This window comes from Callithrix jacchus, chromosome 7 (genome assembly GCF_049354715.1).
Source record: "Callithrix jacchus isolate 240 chromosome 7, calJac240_pri, whole genome shotgun sequence".
Taxonomy (NCBI): domain Eukaryota; kingdom Metazoa; phylum Chordata; class Mammalia; order Primates; family Cebidae; genus Callithrix; species Callithrix jacchus.
Window position 1 is genome coordinate 2,581,024 of NC_133508.1, and position 19,335 is coordinate 2,600,358.

A 19,335-nucleotide genomic window follows, 5' to 3' on the forward strand; every position below is an offset into this window, starting at 1 on the left:
TTTTAAAACCTTTTAAAAAATCCAGTCTTGTTCTTAAGACTTTACTCACAACAAAAACCTGGTATTTATATAGCACTTAAAAGTTTTAAAATGCTTTTATGAGCTTGATTAAGTGTGATCATCACAAGAATTTTATGAGTTGGGCAGGAAATATTTTGTAATGATCAGGCAGCTGTAGCGTAATGATTTTGAGTATGGGTTCTGGATCCCAGCTATGTTCACATCCTGCCTCGCTGCCTACTGTGAGACATTTGGAAACTTCAGAGCGCCTCCCTTTCCTCATCTGTAATTTGGCAACAATAATAGTGACTACACCATAGGGTTGTTTGAGTTTACGTATGATAAAATGCTTGAGAAAGTACGCTTAGAACACTCCAGCCCACTTCAAACAGTGCCTGACTTAGTGGACACTGAGCACCTGTGAGCTCATGTTCTTCATGTGTTGTCATTATTATCTTTCTCTTAATAGATGATGAGACTGAAACTTGTGCACGTTGTGACTTGCCCAAGTTTACATCAATAATAAGTGGTAGAGAAGTTAGTAGGAATTCTGTTGAATCAGACAAAACCAAAATGGAGTAAAGTTACTGGTATATGGAATAATTTTGTGAAACAGTATTGATTTGTTAAATGAATCAGTCAGATTATGAAATTATTGACTGTAGATTTGGGGAAAGCTGAAGTTTACATGTGTTTACAGATAGGCATACATTCTAGACATAATTTGTTAGAAAAGTTCTTTCTAAAGCATATATCAATAAAGAAACCACATTTTCCAAAGGATTTTTGGTGCTTAGGTAGTGTTTAAAAGGAAGCATGCAATTTGGTTTGTTTGCATTATGTCTACTTGCCAGACAGTTTAAGCTTCTGATTTCTAGATGTCCTTAGAGTTCTAGAAGAACATAAAGCCAACTGAAGGCAAGTCCTATAAGAAAAATCCAAATTGGCTCTTATTTATAACATTACGATAAACAAAGAATGGTTTTGCTGTAATTCTGTCCTACGGATAATCACCTTTTCTAAGTAAGTCATTAGCTGCTCTTTAGTTTTCTATTTATGTCAGAAACAGTTTGCTATTTACTTTTCTCTCACTGCTTCTATGGTCCTGTGGTAAACATATCTCCTATGGTAAGGATTTAAAAATTCATTTTTAAGGTTATAAGCATCTCAAAGGCATTTCTTGTCTTGATAAACTGTTTCTCAGTACTTAAAAAGAGCCTTGCACATAGAGTTTGTGAAATTGTAAAGCATTGATGTTTTTACTGGAAGCAGATTGACACTATTAAAAATGATCAATTAAAGTAATTTACAGTTCACAAGGATAGTAATGTAAGCTGCTTGTCAGTAAGTTTATTAAAGTCTTTGTGTATGTTAATACACCAACCTTGAAAGTTATGTTCTTGGAAAGGACTATTGGCAAAACTATGGTCAGCAAGATCAGTGTCATATGCAAATATAAGTTCATAGGAGAGGATACACTCTAAGAGGCTTTACAAGCATTTTTAAAAACACAATACATGAAAGCCCTTCAAGACATTCATTTCAAAACAGTCCAGATTTGTTAGCAATTAAAAAATTTCATCTGGTATGTAAATTGATCAGGAAAGTTGTAGTATGGTCTACTGAGGCAGATTCTCCTGTAAATTTTGTTACTTAACTTGTATTTTTAAGGTATTTGAGCCACTTCTGAAAAGCATAAAATGTAATGCTTTTAGGATTTGTATTATCCTTTAAGTTTTGCAGCTCTCAGCGAAGTGCTGATCCTTTTACAGGGGACTATGGCGGTATGGTTATGTTTCTTTCAGGGCAGTGAAGAAGCTAGAGGGCATTCTTGCCAGAAAGGCTGAGGGGACCTTACCCCAAATCCTCCTGGCTGTCAGATCACTGGAGGCCGAGGGAGGGTGGGGCAGAGAAGGGAGGTTTGCCTGTGGGAGAAGCTGTGTTACAGTGGCCTTTTCCTTAGGAGGGATTTTTGTTCTTTTTTTTTTTTTGCTAATGTTAATTACATTTATGGTTTAAAAATTTATGCTTGTATTCTGACAGGGTGGTACGTGTACATGACAAAAAGTTCAAGGTGTACTAAAGATGGCAGAGTGAAAATTAAGTGTCCTTTCTGTTCAGCCACCTCGATTTAATCTCTCCAGGACAACCCCTGTTAACTGTGTGTAACTGTTCTGAGCCTTGCCTTGTGTTATGTTGTGTTGGCTTACAGTGTATCTTGGAGATGAATTCAAATCAGTACATATAATTTTGCTTCATTTTTAATAACTGAATTGATGGACTTTTATGTTGTTTTTGGTCTTTTATTGCTGCATTGTGAAGTTGGTCCTGCTTATCTACTTAGAAAATTTAGATTACTGTTATAAATGCATTCTGTAGCTTACTGAATGACTTCAAGACAAAGCTTTCTAAAAAATATTTTCCACAGTGAGAAGAATGGCAGATCTTTCATGTAAAATGTTTTTATAGTCAATCTCCTTGGAGCGTGTTGGTATTTTACGTGGAAATTGGCATAATTCTTCAAGGGCAGCACTGGGGAAGAGGCTCCCCTCCCCCACTCTACACTGTGACTTGCTAATAAGAGTTTTACTCTTTGGCTGCTGTGTAAAAAATTCATTTATGATCTGATTGAACATTGTGTTTAAGGTTTTGGCCAGGTGAATTGAGGGTGGGATGTTGGGTTGGGTTACCATAAAGAAGCCTAAATATTTTTCCGGATCCCCAGATAAGTATGTTACTTGGAGCCCAAATAGCAGCCTTTTCCCCCTTTTTCTCATGGATCAGTTGTTTAAGAGGATTGTTTCTTTTCATATCTGGAATGTGATTGTGCAAGTGTCTCTGTAAATTTACATTCTACTGTTATTTTTCCTCAAATATAGTCACCATTACGAAGGTAATATATATGGTAGATTATATAGATGTTTTTTAATATTGAAGAAATACGTATTTGGATGTAATTAGAGTGGGTTTTAAAATTTGCTTTTTGAGCGAAAGTTGCATAATTAAGGCTTAAAATAACCTTTATTTTAGTCATTCAAATACGAATGACCTTGGTAATAATGATTGAATACCCAGATAATAATGATATGTTAGTAGACTCAAAATATGAATTAAATTTTTACTAAGTTACTTAGCTTTCTTGATGACCCCAAACTAATTTCTAATCCATAAATACTTTTGTTGTTTTCCTATATATACTTCTGCTCCTGGGGTGGATTATTCAGTTGTCAGGGGTGAGTATTGTGAAAAAGGAGGTGAAGGAGACATGTTAGAAGTTTGGGGTCCTGTCTTTCCTACCCCACATTACTGTTGATGTAGCTGCTGTTGAAAGAGCCGTGCCTGTTGCTGGGGTCTCTGGCTTTTTATTGTGACATTGTAGTCGCTTCTTCTCCACATGGTGAGTTTCTATCATGCTTTTGTTTTATTATTATTTTTTTGAGACAGAGTCTCATTCTTTCGTCTAGGCTGGAGTGCAGTGGCGTGATCTTGGCTCTTTGCAACCTCCGTCTTCTGAGCCCAAGCAGTTCTGCCTCTGCCTCCTGACAAGCTGGGACTATAGGCACCTATCACCACACCTGACTAACTTTTGTATTTTAGCAGACATAGCCTTTTGCCATATTGGCCAGGCTGGTCTTGAACTCCTGGTCTTAGGTGATGCACCTGCCTTGGCCTTCCAAAGTGCTGGGATTACAGGCGTGAGCCACTGTGCCCGGCCTCTACCATGTTTTTAGGACCTGGATCAAATGTTGTCTTATACATAAAACTTTTTTCTGACTTTGCTTTTTTTTTCTATGAGCTTTTTTTGTAGCATTAAAAAAACACATCTATTAAGGAGCATTTATCACATTATTTACAGTTGATTCTTTTTATGTCTGATTCCCTCAAGAATGTGATCTTTTTGAAGAACGGTTTTATCTGTATTGTATTAATGATAGCTAGGTACAGTGGCAGTAAATGGTGTTCAGTAGTTTTTGAATTAATGAATATTACAAAGTTTAATTCATCTCATTTCTCCAAGGAAAACCTGGTCTTTATATTCTCCATCTGATTGTCATTCACTTAATGATTGGCTACTTGGTATTCTAAGTGGAACTTTTAGGTATCCATAGAGATAGGACAGAATTATTTTGATTATGCTATATAACTTTCTTTAAAACTTGTCTTACAGCTTTCCATCTAAAATTATGCAAAACACGGAGGGGCAAGTTTTGCTTTCTGGTCACCATACTATGTTATGAAAAGGGTAAAATGTGTTTGGAAAATTAAAAAAAATTTTTCCTAACTTACAATGTGAATTTCATCTGTCTTTAGTGCATTTCATTCCAGTGTTTTTTCTGTCTGCGGCTTTTCTTTTTTTTTTAATTTAAAAAAATTTAAAATCTTTATTATTATTATTATTATTATTATTTTAATTTTAAAACGCTGGGACGGCCGGGGATGGGGGAGTGGGAATCAAGTCCGAGGCCTTGGGCACTTGAGCACCAGGCGCTAACCGGCCGCCCCTGCCTGTGGCTTTTCTTTTTTAATTTTGTTTTGTTTTCAGCAGTAGGTGGATGATTTATTATTTGGTAATGGAGTAACTTTAGGCTTCAAATGGTGCAGTTCTTGTGCAATCCATTATTCCAAGATCTGTGCGCATCTTAGGGGTGTTGCTCTGTCTTACCTTGGTAAAACACTTCTTTGGCTTTCTATTGACTTGAAGGCATTTCCTTGCCTCTTGCCCTTATTTAATGCTAGAGGATCCTTGTTGACAGATTCTCTTGATCAACCTTTGCTCATTTGCTTGCCATTTTATTCATTCAAAGCCTTCTTCTGTGGTTCCAAGTGCCACTTCTCTAACTTAAGAACTGTGATCTTTGCAGTTAACCTACCAATTTTCTCATTTGTATAATGAGCAATAATGATACCTACCTCATAGTTTTGACGTAGGAAGACTAAATGAGATAATATACATAAAGCATTTAGATTGTACAGAATAAATGCTAGTTACTACTTATGAGTCAGCTTCTTAGTTGCTACTTAATTCATCTGGTCTCTTCATGAGCGACTACCCGCCCGCCCCCGCCCCACACATATATAGCATTATTGATGTTTGTTAAATAAATCTTACTTATTATATGTTATCCGAACACAACCTTATTAGCACAATAACAGTAACAGAATGTAAGGAATATGTATTATATTAAACATATAGACATATGAGATATTTATATATCATGCTGTTTAGAATTTGTTAGGTGAAGTGTGTGGAATGCAACTTTGTCTTGTGTGAATTCTGTGGTACTATGCCCAGAGCCTAGGGCACTTTAAAAAAATGATTGAGTGACAGTTTTAATGTGATATGAGCACTTTTATTTATTAAATCTCATTCAGTGTTACCAAATTGCTAGCTTTTGATGGCCTTATGGTCAAATTCGAACTCAAGGGCCATTCAGGGACCTAGTAATACTTACATAACTTGAAGGATGATAATGCAGTTTTTCCTGTGGGCTTCTCAGTTGTTCTAGGCAATGTCTCACTCTTGTTTTTGAATGTCGTTTTAGGCAGAGTTTGGCTTTTGCACATTATTTTTTATTTAAAGGTTAGAAACATTATCATTGGGTTGACTGTTACCACTGTCTGTGGAATTAGTTATTAACCATCAGAGTGGGTGTCGTATCAATTATCTTCTTATATCTGGTCTACAAGAATTTGCTGTAATTAGAACATTCCCGTTAGTATCTATTGGGCCAAATTAGTGTATATAACTGCACATACTTGCAAATCTGAATAAGCTGGGAAAAAAGTTGTGAAAGCTAAATGAATGAAGTATATTCAATTGAGCCTTTTCCATAATCATGGAAATTAATCATGAAGGCAGTTGCTTTAGTAACATTAAAAGCATAAAGTATATTAGTAAATTTCAGTATCATTTGGTGATTATTGTGTCAAATTTTTGCATGTTTCTTGATCATTTCCTTGTTATTATCCTAAAACACATAACTGAAAACATAATATAGCAGGTCCAGCTGCTTATGATCACAAATAATATTTTATATAAATTGTTTTTGGATTCTTCAAAACACCATTTATCTCTATTTTGCACAAATAATTGACAATTTCATGTAATGAGATTGGAAGGCTACTGGAATCCACAGGAATCACATTGGATTTATTTCTGTGGGAAGAAATGTAAGGACTAGCAGAAGTGAGCAGAAATGTATTAAGATCGTCTATTAATACTTATACTTCAACAAAAGTGCTTGGTGGTTAGAAATACAGCTTTGAAGTTGAAATTGGACAGCCTGGTTTCTAAGTCCTTCTCTGTCACTTACTTCCCATATGGCCTGAATTACTTAACCTTTCTACACCTCAGTCTCTACATAGGTAAATTGGGGATAGACATGAAACTAACCTAGACTGTTGTGAGGTTTAAGTGAGATTATGGATGTTAAATGCCCAGCACAATGTCTGTCACACAATAACCTCTCAATAAACAGTTTATAAAATATCCACCAGCAAGGAGTTGTTACAAACCAATCTTGTATCATCTGTTAAAACAATCATATTGCTGCAAAAGCAGCTAAAATATAATCTTGACTTTGTCAGCAACTGTAGGCGGGTTTAAGTGAGTAAAATGACTCATATGTTTGTCTTGGTTCTAAATATCTGTTGTTGGCAACTTTGTTATTCAACCCTGCCCCCAAATGTGGGATTGCATTTATATGCAACAGCTAGTAATTATGTCTCTCTTCAGTAGTAATGGTATTTAAATATTGTTACATCACTTCATATCCTTTTAAGCTGTGAATCATCTTACACATAAATGTAGGAGTTACTAGTCTGATTTGGGGGGTTCCAGGGAGTCACTAAGTGTTACTATTTCTTTTCCTTGAGAAGTAAGGCACAGGAGACTGCCAGATGGAGATCAGATTGTCTCCTCTTTTGGCTGATTAGAGGACATGACATCAGATCTGGAGTAAAAAGCACTTATTAGCCTGTTTGACTTAGACCTGCCCACTGGGTGACTGACACAGCCAACAACTCTGGGCCTCTCCTAAGGGCCGGCACCTTCCTACATGGAGAGCCCATAGAGAGACCAGACCAGGGGACACTCAGGGATAGAAGGCTGCACCCAGGGGTGGGCTGAGAGAGAGCAGGAGGTGAACCCGTCTTGCCCAGTTGCTTCTTTCAGGCCATTGACCCCACATGTCCTTCTGTTCCTTGGAGAGGAGAGTGGGAGAGTTCAGGAGTGCTGCCCTCACTGCATTTCCTCTATGTGACTTGAAGCATGATGGAAGCACACCCCGCCACATGAGCAGAGCCTTTCCACAACGAAAGGAGGCCTGTGCAGCTCTGCAAGTAGAAGGAGAGATGAAGAGCAGAGAGAAGAGAGGGGCGGAGCACAACCACAGCAGACAGGTCTCTTGAGCCCTTCGTCTTCCCAGTGCCTCTTCGTTATTTAAAATGCAGGTGACGGACTTTTTGATAACCAGAAGTACAAAGATAATTAGATCGTGACTTCTTATGTCTGAATTTTAGTCTTCATAAAAATTTAAATGCTATCTTGAAATAGAATGCATTGAATAAATATATAAGAGAAAGCTAAGAATCTTTAGCAAAAGTATACTTTTTTGTAGTGAAAGTATTTATGGAAATTAGCTTGTGAGTCTGATTTTCAGCATTCACTGATATATTAATTTTTTTAATTGGTTGGATAATTTAGTAATTAATTTTTAGTAATTTTTTATGCTTTTCAAGAAATATTTAATGAGCATCTACCATGGGCTAGGCACTGATAGATACTAGAGATACCAGGATGGATGAGAAACTGTCCTCTTTTCATGGAGATCAGAGTTCAGTAGAAGAGGCATGTAATACATATATTTAGTAAGTATTATAGTTAACAGATGTGGAAATACATCTGTTTTGCCTTGCTGGCAATGGACAGTGGTAAAGTGGAGCGTATGCAAGCAGCCTACAATTCTATTTTTGATATAATTTGAGACAAAATTATCTTTGTTATAATGAATTCTTGTCAGCAGTTGTTTCTAGGACTTTAAAAATTATTTTGTTTCCGATCTTTCCAGAAATTAGGAAGCAAGTAATGGAAGCCTACCCAGGACTTGGTATGAGAAAAAAATTTATCTTCGTTAAAACCATAATTTAAATATTTTATTATAGAAATATAAATATCTACCTGATGCAAGTTGCTCTGTGTATAAAATATTGGCCAAATTGTCCTGTTCCCAATGATCTTAAAAATATGTGCTTACAAAAACAACCTACCAGTTATATAGATACTGTTGATCTTTTTATTTTTGCAGAAGCAGGGGGAAGCTATGGAGAATGGTGGGAACTCCTTGAAAGGAGGCTGAGATGGCAGCTGGGAAGCTGATGGGAAGGGAAGTCATTTGGGCAATAGCATTACAATTGTGCATGCCCAGAGGCCGGCAGATGCAGTGTGTGTGCCTGGTCCTTCAGCCAGCAGTGCTCAACATGGGGAAAGGAGAGGCCAAGCTAACAGAACTTTGCTGCATCCTCCCCAACCCCACTCAACCTACTTGCTTGGCAATTGGACATTTATAGAGTTTGTTTGAAGGGTGTATTGTGCAGATTTAATGAAAAAATAAAAAATTACTAATTTAAAGCATGATACAATGGAAATGATGATAATGCTAATGGCGATTTAAGAAGTATTTTGAACAGGAAGGTATAAATCATATTTGTGCTGTTAATGAAGGTTAAAATTGAAGAACATTTAGGCTTATTTCTTTTGAACACTTTTATTGTATTAGGTAGTGCATACTTAAACTAGAGGAATAGGCTGAGTGTTGTGGCTCTTACCTATGATTCTAGCACTTTGGGAGGCCAAGGCAGGTTGATTGCCCCAGCCCAGGAGTTTGAGACCAGCTGTAGCAATATGGCAAAATCCTGTCTCGACAAAAAATACAATATTAGCTAGGCATGGTGGCATGCGCCTGTAGTCTCAGCTACTTAAGGACTCAGGAGGCTGAGGTAGGATCATCTGAGCCCAGGGAGGTTGATGCTGCGGTGAACTGTGATTGTGCCACTACACTCTAGTCTGAGCGGCAGAGTGAGACCTCATCTCAAACAAAACCCCCAAAACAAAACCTAGAGGAATATCAAACTGTATATGGAACTTGTGTGACTCTTTTGAAGAGAAGTCTGGGCATTTCTAAGGACTTCATGGGTTGATGGCATTGGGTTTTTCATGTATCTTGCTGTCACTGGCTGTCCCTTTCCTTGATGGTGATTATTTATACTGTTTTATAGTTGCAGCTATGGTCACTTCTCTTGTTGTTGTTCCCAAGTGAACATAAGAAAGGGAAGAAAATAAAATGATTTTTCTAAGCTTATATGTTAATTGGGGGAGGAAGAGGGAGATAAATGGGTTTTTGAAAGGTTGAGCAGTTTTTGAAAAGACATTTGTTTAATGTGGAATTAATGTAGTTATGAGAGATAGAAATGGGATTGCACTGGACCACAGGGAAGTATGGGATTACATTGTCGACCTTCATAATGGAAATATGATTAAGTAGAGGTAATTTGAGTCCAGGGCTTGAAGATGGCCACCGGATGCATACATTCAAGTTGCCCTGAATGTACACCCCAATTAGCAGAAGTTACAAGTGGGTTTTTAAGGAAAAAAGAAGGGATCATTTCTAAGGTTTTTACCAAGAATTTATAACAAAATAACATAAGCTATTGATTGTCTAAAACTTGTTCTTTGTCACAAATTCCAAGAACCTGAAGATAATGGGGGAGGCAGCTAGCCATGAACAAAATGCCCTTAAACAGTCATCTCCAGGCATGGGAGGAGCCATAACTGAAGTCCCGTGTGGGCATCTCTCTGGGCCTGATAGATTTTGTGGACCTCGCAGAGCTCAGACTGCTCTGAGCTATTTTTCTTAGGATTCTAGATGATTTCCCAACAGAGGGAAATAAAGGGGTCAGGAGGAGGTACTGGAGCAGTTTTTCCCACAGGACCACCAGTGGTAGGGTGGCTTAGGCTAGCCCGGGGTGCTATTTCAGAACAAGCTATTGTAGGGGGAAAGCAGGTATATGTAGCCTTTAGGTTCCCATATTTCCTCTTGACCAGAGTGACCTGTCAAAGTTAAGTGGTATTTCAGACTCTTGTTGAGAATGTACATTCCTTTGTGTTTTGTGGTTTTCGTGGTACTTTCATGTTAATCTGCTTCACTCTGCTCATTCCTCCTCTGAGCATTCCTTCCAGCCTTGGATGTAGAGCATGGCGAAATTATAGTGACATTTCTATCAGTGGTGTTCATTAAGATTTCAACATTTAAAATCATCTTTATTCTTAATATATCTTAATCTATGGTGCAGTGAGAAAGTGATCACAAATATGTTTATTAAGATTTCAACATTTAAAATGATCTTTATTCTTGATATATCTTAGTCCATGATACAGTGAGAAAGCGATTACAACTAAAACCACGTCTAAGAGGCACCAGTGAATTTGGTTGAAAGTCACAAATAACATACTCAGATTCTTTAAAGGAAAAAAGGGCATTTGCTATTTGAATTCATTTTACTAGAAATGAAAGCCTTCAGGAACTGAAGCCTGAAGCAGCTTTGGGGTGGGCTATTCAGCCCTTTTTGGGTTAAAAGGTCTCTCTGGTGGTGACTGCTTTGCTCTGCATCTCGGGTGCTGTTTTCTTCTCTGTACCAGCCACTTCTCTCTGCTTACTGGGTACTTTTTACTTCCTCATGTTTTCAACTTGGCTTTGGTCATTATTGCTTAAGAAGCTGTTCATTGCATGGTGCTTTATCTTTAACTCCCATTACAAATTGATCCATTCTCTAAGTTTCTCTTTGTTCAAATTCCCAAGAGAGGACTGGTTCAATAGATTATACTAGCACTTTAGGATGCTATCAAGCTGTGGAAAAGGTTGAAGTAGACCCACTGGGGTACTGGAGAAACTGCTTTTGGTGACATCACATTGGCAGCTTGGAAATTGGCCACCATAGCATGAGTATTTGCCAAGTGGAAATCTGCAGATGCCACAAACAGAGCTCATTGCCTCTGCCTCTTTCCCCAGAAATGGTTGCTAAATTTTTAGGGGCACTGATGGATAGATCTATAGGTGTTAATCTGTACAGTCTCCAAGATGTACAGTTAGTGAAAAAGAAATATAGATTTTAGAATGATTCTAGTTTCTGAATAAAAAGGGAGATTAAATATTTGTGTGTGTGCATGAATACATGCAAATTCTTGAACAGTGTGGAGAATATTTTTGGCAGGTAACAGTGATTGCTTTTAGAAAGTGGGGGCTTAGGTTTGGAGTGGGGAGAGTGTATGCAGATCAGGGAGTTTAGTCATTGTCTGTATTTTATTGCCAATATTAATAGTCAATAAAATTCTTATATAATTACAATAATATCAATATCATTTACTTCAATTTCAAAGATTATGGTGTATGTAGGGAAGGAAATATAATTCTAATGTTAAATACGTCAAGGTCAAATGAATTCACTTTTCTCATATACCATCAAGGTCACAGCCATGTCCCTTTGTATTTTACGCCATCAGACTATGACTTTCTCACTCTGTTAATTGCTTGTCTTCAGATTTCTAATATCCCCTTACACTCTTTGATGTCTTTATATGTAAGCTTTTGCTACATCACAGATATACCCGTGATCTGTGTGTTGCCTGGAATCCACTTTCTTCTTGAAGATACCTTATTTTCCTATTCTAATGTAGACAGGTTTCTCTCTGTGCAGCTACACAGCTGGCATCTGGAAATGTCTAATTTTGGCCTGCGGCAATGTTATGAATCTTGTTTTTGCCTCTCTTTTTTATTTGGTTTAAAAAAATTGTTCTGACTCTTGCTGAAAAGGTGAAGGACCTAAAAATTCAGGACCATTGCAATAGGTGTCAAGACTCAAAATAGTGGAGAGAGATCAGGCTCAACTCTGCACGCAGCCAGGGCAAGTGGAGATGTGTAGCCAGTGAGCAGAGCAAGAAGATCAGCGATGGAAAATCACTAAAAGGAGAGACATCAACTCTAGGGGGATTCTGGCTAAACCAACATAACAGGATTCTTGCTGAAGACAGGCCAGAGTGATCAGATATCAAGGGTGGGGGATGAGGAATCTGTTTAGATATCCAGGATAATCAGATATGAAGGGTGGGGGGATTCTAGCCAAACTGGCTTAGCAGGATTCTTGCTGCAACTGGGCTAGGCAGGCTGAAGACAGGACAAGGCTGAGGTAGAGGACTAGTCAAGAAGAGGGCTCAAAGGAGCCTGCCCAAAATTTGGTCAAGGCGCATCTTTGTCAGTTCTTCCTGTTGCTGTTTTGTTTTTCTGTAGTATACTCTCAAATTCTTTTTTCAAAGAAACATTACATAGGCAGTAAACTTTGAATCCTTGCGTTTTCATGCTGCTGTAACGGCTTACCATAAACTTGGTGGCCTAAACAACACAAATGTATCATTTAATGGGTTCTGGAGGTCAGAAGTCTGAAATCAAGTTTCTCTGAGCCAAAGTTAGCAATGCTGGCTCCTTCTGGAGCCGCTAGGGGAAAATCCATTTCCTTGCCTTTTCTTGCTTCTGGAGGCTGCCTCCTTTCCTTAGCTGGTGATGTCTTGCTTCACACCACCTGCTCCCTCCTTTAACCTTCTTGCTTCCTGTTCAGAGGATTCTTGTGACCCCACTTGGGCCCACTTGCATGATCCAGGGCATTCTCCTGAGCACAAGATCCTTAGCTCAATTATATCTGCAGTCAACTTTGTATATGAGGTAACATTTACAGATTCCAGGGGTTAGGATGTGGACATCCTTGGCAGGGCAGAGGGTCATTCTATATAGCTTACCACACCTTGTAATATCTAAAAAATCCTTTTTTATTTTTCCTCATGGTTGGTATAGAATTCCAAGTTCATGAAAATTTTTTTTGCTCATAACTTTGGAAATAATGTTTCATTATCTTCTAGCTGATTAGAAGTTTGGTGCCAGTCTAATTCTTCTTCTTTGGTATATGGCTTGAGAAGTTTCTCCCCTCTAAACTTCTGAGATGTTTTGCTTTAGTTGAATACTTCACCTGGCTTAAACTGAGCATAAACTTTAGTGCCCAGTTAAGTGTAGTTAATGTTCATAGGCGTGCCTTTAACAGGGCTGTTACTTTTGCAACATGGTTTCCAAATTATAGGTTCCGACCCATTTAAGAAAAAGAGAGAAACAATGAAGGGAAGAAGGAAGGAATAAATAAAACAATGAAAAAATACACAGTGCCATCTTACAGTACTTGTGGTGCATATTGTCTCATGGGACATTCGTTTCACTTGTATGTGTGTATGGTTTTTAAAAATGTCCAAAATCTGGCCTGGCTCAGTGGCTTATGCCTGTAATCCCAGCACTTTGGGAGGCTGAGGCAGGCAGATCACGAGGTCAAGAGATTGAGACCATCCTGGTCAACATGTTGAAACTGTGTCTCTACTAAAAATAAAATTAAAAAAATTTAGCTGGGCATGGTGGCACTGGCCTGTAGTCCCAGCTACTTAGAAGGCTGAGGCAGGAGAATCACTTGAACCCGAGAGGTGGAGGTTGCAGTGAGCCAGAATCGCGCCACTGAACTCCAGCTTGGCAACAGAGAGATAGAGACTCTGTCTCAAAAAACAAGTCCAAAATAACTACTTTAGCTTGTATTTTGCTTCTTGTCTCAAATGGGCTGAAACAGAGGCTGCAGTTTTCACATGAAGAATTATTAAAAATTACATCAAGATATAAAATGTATTTGAGGAGAGGAGCATTTCTGCTTGACTTTAGTTTAATGTTTTAAATAAAAATTTTATTTGTTGCTTTATGATAAGTTTTATTTTTAAGAAGAAAGTGGCTAATTTTGAGACTAAAGATGAAGGCACATTATGAAGCTACTTGTTTCAAGCCCCTGTTTGTTAGTGGATGGAATGCTGGTGTAGGCTGGTGTGCCTCATAGTTGAGATGTAGCCTGAAAGCCATGTTTTCACTCTCAACAATGATCAGCTTTGTTTGAAAATATATAGTCTTTCAACCACAGCAAAGTCTTTTTCCCCCTTAGAAGAAGACCGAATGCATCTCAAATGCTTTCTTCTTGTGCTTGTTTCACAGATAGTTTAAAGTAGAGCTGCTTTTGCTTTTCTTTGTTTTAGTTATTGCAGAATGTGTGAAGTACCACCTAGCGCTCTTGGTGTGTTCAAGAACTATAAAATAATAATGAAATCTTGCAATAGATAAGTTCCTCTATGAGGACTGAAGCTGTTGTTAATTCCCAAGGCCAGACTGATTATCTGACAAAGGGTAAAGTACTTTTAAAGTTGATGTTTATATTTTTAATGTTCATTTGTCAAAATGTGCTGTAGGAAAAATAGTCTGCTGTAAATTTTGTTCTATTGGAAATAAACGTTAGTAACTATGAATTTTTCATTGCAACTTGGTGTTAATTGAGTGGCAGTAAGATATAATGCCTGCTTTTAAATCATATGACTCAGGAGGATACTGGATTCTTAAAAGTTCTTGGCAGATTAAATGGAAAAAGAGGTCATCTTAGAATTGTATGGTTTTCAGTTTTTAAAATGCTTCTAAAATGCTTACAGTCATTTTATCTGTAAATTTGTGCTGTTATTTTCTTGTATACTTGATATTTCCTACACACTTGAGTATACAAATATCTTCTCATCCTTACTGCTTGAAATATGCCTCTTTTACTTTGAAACTTTGTTACATTAGATATAAAGTCATCAAAAATAACTTGGTTTAATTTGGCTTGGATAATATAGCTTTTTTTTTTTTTTTTTTTAAACATCCTGGCGAAATGAGAGGACTGATTAAAATAGTTGATCTCAGTTGGGTACAGTGGCTCACGCCTGTAATGTCAGCGCTTTGGGAGGCTGAGGTGGGTGGCTCACCTGAGGTCAGGAATTTGAGACCAGCCTGGCCATCATGGCGAAACCCCATCTCTACCAGCAATTCAAAAATTAGCTGGGCATGGTGGTTCATGCCTGTAGTCTCAGCTACTCGGGAGGTTGAGGCAGGAGAATAGCTTGAACCTGGGAGGTGGAAGTTGCAGTGAGCTGAGGTCACACCACTGCACTCTAGCCTGGGCAACAGAGTGAGACTTGGTCTTGAAAGAAAAGAAAGTAATTGAGCTACATATTTCTGCACATGGTTTTATTTTTGTTTTTAATAATAGGAACCTTTTCTTCAGCGACAATTATTCTAACACTCATGATTGCTGTTTACCATAGTACTTTGACAACAAGTGGTATTGTATTTCAAACCACATTTTTCCAAATAAACTTACTAATTATGGATATATCATGCAACGAGAGCATAAAGATGTGGTGTGAATTGTTGGGATAATGCCCCGATTAAATTTTTATTTGATAATGTTGTGACGTAAGTACCAACCAACAGAGCTGCCGTTGTTTGTAGGTGCCTGGAACTTTGTTCACATGCTCACACAGACACAAGACAGCTGTTGATACCATTTGCAGTCACTGTTTTGGGGCACACTGTTGGTACTTCCAACAGAATTTCTAAATAAGTAATCAGAATGAAACCAAAGGAGGTATTCTAGTATAATTCTTAATAAATTTCAGACCAGATAGTATGAGCCATAATTTAACTACAGCAAGCCCCACCTAAGGATACCGCGTCTTACTGTATAGATGGTTGTCTTGCAATGCAGATTTTCAAATAATGTCTCTAAACTGCATATTGGCAAAGATTGACATGTTTCATTTAGTTTCCTTGAAGAAGCAGATTTGGCTATATTTTCCAAAATGCACTTGGCTTTGAATTCACCCTCCTTTTAGAATACATACATTAATATTATAAAATTTTCTCCCCATGGAGAAACTCGGGGATAAGAAATTTCTAAGGGAGTTTAAAGATTGAGAATTTATTTATTTGATTTAGAGTTAACTGTTCTGATCACTTTAAAGTACATCATCCTTCTCCCAAAAAATCAGGATACAATTTCATCCAATTCCAGTAAGAAGTCCAGGGTTTCTGGAAGTCTCTATAGACTGACAGTGATCTATGTAAAGGTTTCTATTTTGTAGTTGGCCGCAATGATGTTTTCCTGGGATACTTCATGCCTTCACCTCCCAACCCCGTTCCTGGCCTTTACACTTTAAACTTTTCATTGCTATATTTGAAATATACTTGAGACTCCTAGGACTAGTAAGTAGCAGGAATAAGGGACTGGTATAAAAGACATTCCAATAAAGCATTTATCTATTGAATTTGGCCTAATTATCAAAGAAATACATGTTTCTGATAATAGAAATGAAGTTTCATAAGTAGTCAAATTATCTCATTTGAATTTAATTTTTTTTCCTTTTCTTTCCTCTTTTTATTTTCTCTTCCTTTCTTCCTTCCCTTCCCTTCCCCTTCCCCTTCCCCTTCCCCTTCCCCTGCCCCTGCCCCTGCCCCTTCCCCTTTCCCTTCCCCTTCCTTCCTTTCCTTTCTTTCCTTTCTTTTTTTGAGACAGGGTCTCACTCTGCCACCCAGGCTGGAATGCAGTGGCACAATCTCAGCTCACTGCAACCTCTGCCTCCGGGGTTCAATCAATTCTCCTGCCTCAGCCTCTGACTAGCTGGGACTACGGGTGTGCACCACCATGCCCAGCTAATTTTTGTATTTTTAGTAGAGATGGGGTTTTGCCATGTTGGCCAGGGTGGTCTCAAACTCCTGGCCTCAAGTGATCTGCCTGCCATGGGATTACAGGCATGAGCCACCACACCCAGCTTGATTTTAATTTCTTTTAATTTGCATTCCTTACACTTTGGTAGATGTGTATCATGTTTTAAAATTGGGCAACAGAAGAGTGAAAAAGGAACTGACAAAGGCTCATAAGTTTAAAATAGAATAGTGAATATGTATATAATTGATTATCTCAGACTTTTGTTTGCATTAATTCATGGTGAAAATCTGAACAACTCATGTGTATTTTTATTTTATTGAATCACTCTGTTTAGTTATTCACACATCCCGCAAAGGAAAGCATATTAACATTTTGTAGTTTAACTGGGAGAAGCAGTGACACAAACATTTTTTCCCAAATAAGCTTTTACATATTTACAACTTCCACTCTGCTGTTTTTACTATTATAAACAACCTTGTGTTGTCTGATTATCTCACTGGCATAAATCTGTAGAGGCAGAATTGCTGGGTAAGGATATGTCTGTTTTCAGATTTTTTATACGTATTATCAAATTACTTTGCAGAAAGATTTTATATATTTATATGTTTGTCTTCATTGTAAGGAACTGCAATGAAGTAAGGAACTCACATTGTTGTCAACATTGAGTATTATCCATGCATTTTTTTTGGTTAGGCTAAATAGGTGCACAGTGATATTTTGAAACTTATATTTCTTTAGTTACTAATGAGGGTGATTTTTTTTTCTATGTCTTGGTTTTCATTTTACTTTTTATTTTTATCAGACTTACATTTGGCTTAAAGATTCAGCAGTCGATACAACTTTTTTGAAAATGGCCGACTCCTGTATTTTTCACTGCCTACCCTGTAAAAGTAAGCACTCTACACTGCCCTGGCTGATTCTTTTCTTGTGTGCCTCCATTACTCTAATATGCCAGTATTGCTATTTCCTGCATCTTCTGTTTTTGGCATTTCTATTGATTTCCTGCTTTGGAGAATGAGGATTTGGTTTTCCACCCTGCACCTGGCTTTGCTACACACATGCGTGTTCCTTCAGCTTTCAGGGACTTAACTTCTTTACTCAGCTCCCTTTTTTTTCAACCCCACCTCTCCTGAGGAACCACCATTTGCTTTGAGGAGGGCATTTCAAGAATTAAATTTCATTTAAATACACACAAAAGTGTGTATTCCATCTGCCTTCTATGTCTTTAGTAATCATTTTTATAAAGTAGTAATTAAAATTGCGGGCTGTGGAGTCAAGACTAGAATTGAAAACTATCTTTGCCTGTGGACAAGTTGCTTAAAATTTCTAAGCCTCTTTTTTTTTTGTCGTTGGTGTAGGATTCTTAATGTTACCTACCTTAGAGTGTCATGGGTAAGGCAGAGTAAGGTGATGAGCACAGTGTTTGCTGCCTGGCAGTATCTTCCTGTCTGCCAGGCACTCAGTAAGAATGCAATACAGTTGTTACTGTGTTACTGCTGTTGCTGCTTTTGGGAATTTCTTGCTCATAACCGTTGCAGAATTTTCTCTTAGATTGCTTTTTTTTTTTCTTGTTTTGATAAGAGATGCCTTTTATATAGTCTGCTATTGATCTTTTAAAAAAATTTATGGTACATATTCGTGCTATTTCATGTTATGATCTCAACTTTTGTTGTCAGATTTGTGTTTTTGAAAGTCTCCTAGTGTTAATGAGGATGAAGGATGTGTGCGTATGTGTGTGTGTGTAAACACACATGTGTATCATAAAGCCAGAGTCCCAGATAAGTTAGGAGATTATTATAGCAGCGGCGACTGTTGATAAAGAGACCTAAAAGGCTAAACGAAGATGTATTTGTATCATGTAAAATAAATATTGTATCTTGTGCTAGTTTATTTTGTGGGGATCCAAGTTCCTTTACTTTTTGAAAGCCTTTTTGAATGTTCATCTCTTCTACCCAAGTGGGCTTCATCTGAAAATTTAGAGCTTTCAGTTTCATTTTCTACTTGATACCAATTTCTGTGAAATTTCAGATCCAAAATGAATTCATGAAAGATAAGATTTACTATGTCCTCCGTGTATGCCTCAATACACTTGCTTTTCTTCTTGAATATGACTTTGTATTGCTATTCCAACGCTGTATTTACAGACACTTAATTTGTTCTTTTATTGATTTTGTTGATTTGTCATTTTAGGCAGTATTCATTGTTTTGTTTTATTTGTATTTATTTTGTCTTAGTTTCATAATTAATTAACTGTACGGTTCTTTCAATAACAGTTCATTTAAATTTGATGTCTTTTCCGCAGATTCAGACCAGGATGTAGCACTCAAACTTGCCCAGGAGCGAGCTGAAATAGTTGCTAAATATGACAGAGTAAGTATCTGTATTTACTCTTCAAGTGAGTTTTATTAGAAAACCATATAAATAGAAATGGATTTGCTTTTTGGAGAGCTTAAATTACAGAAGCAGTTTGTTCACTTCACAGGGACATAGAGGTCGTCTTTCTTCTCTGACTTCATCTCCTCTTTTTCTTCCTCCTTTTCTCCACTTCAGTCTATTGCTGTTCCTTCAGCACACCAGGCCTGCTCCTGCCTCAGGGCCTTTGCACTGGCTGTTTCCTCTGCCTGGGACACTTGCGTCCTCGATATCCTCATGTCTTATTGCCTCATGTCTTTCAGCTCT

At 37.6% G+C, this 19,335-nt stretch overlaps 1 protein-coding gene across 24 annotated transcripts in view; it reads left to right on the top strand.

The window, feature by feature from the left end:
* Positions 1-19,335, top strand: part of USP6NL (USP6 N-terminal like) — a 275,187-nt gene that overhangs the window by 187,368 nt on the left and 68,484 nt on the right. For 12 of the 24 annotated variants that reach the window (XM_078329259.1, XM_078329261.1, XM_078329256.1 and 9 more), the window contains one exon: positions 18,959-19,026. Coding sequence is in view for 17 of the 24 variants with exons in the window: in XM_078329254.1 (XP_078185380.1) it covers positions 18,959-19,026 (68 nt within the window). In the remaining 7 variants the exon portion in view is untranslated. Of the gene's footprint in view, positions 1-7,209; positions 7,453-8,069; positions 8,109-14,058; positions 14,307-17,458; positions 17,547-18,958; positions 19,027-19,335 lie in introns of those variants that run through there. The other 12 variants (XM_078329248.1, XM_078329245.1, XM_078329244.1 and 9 more) reach the window with 6 other exon arrangements.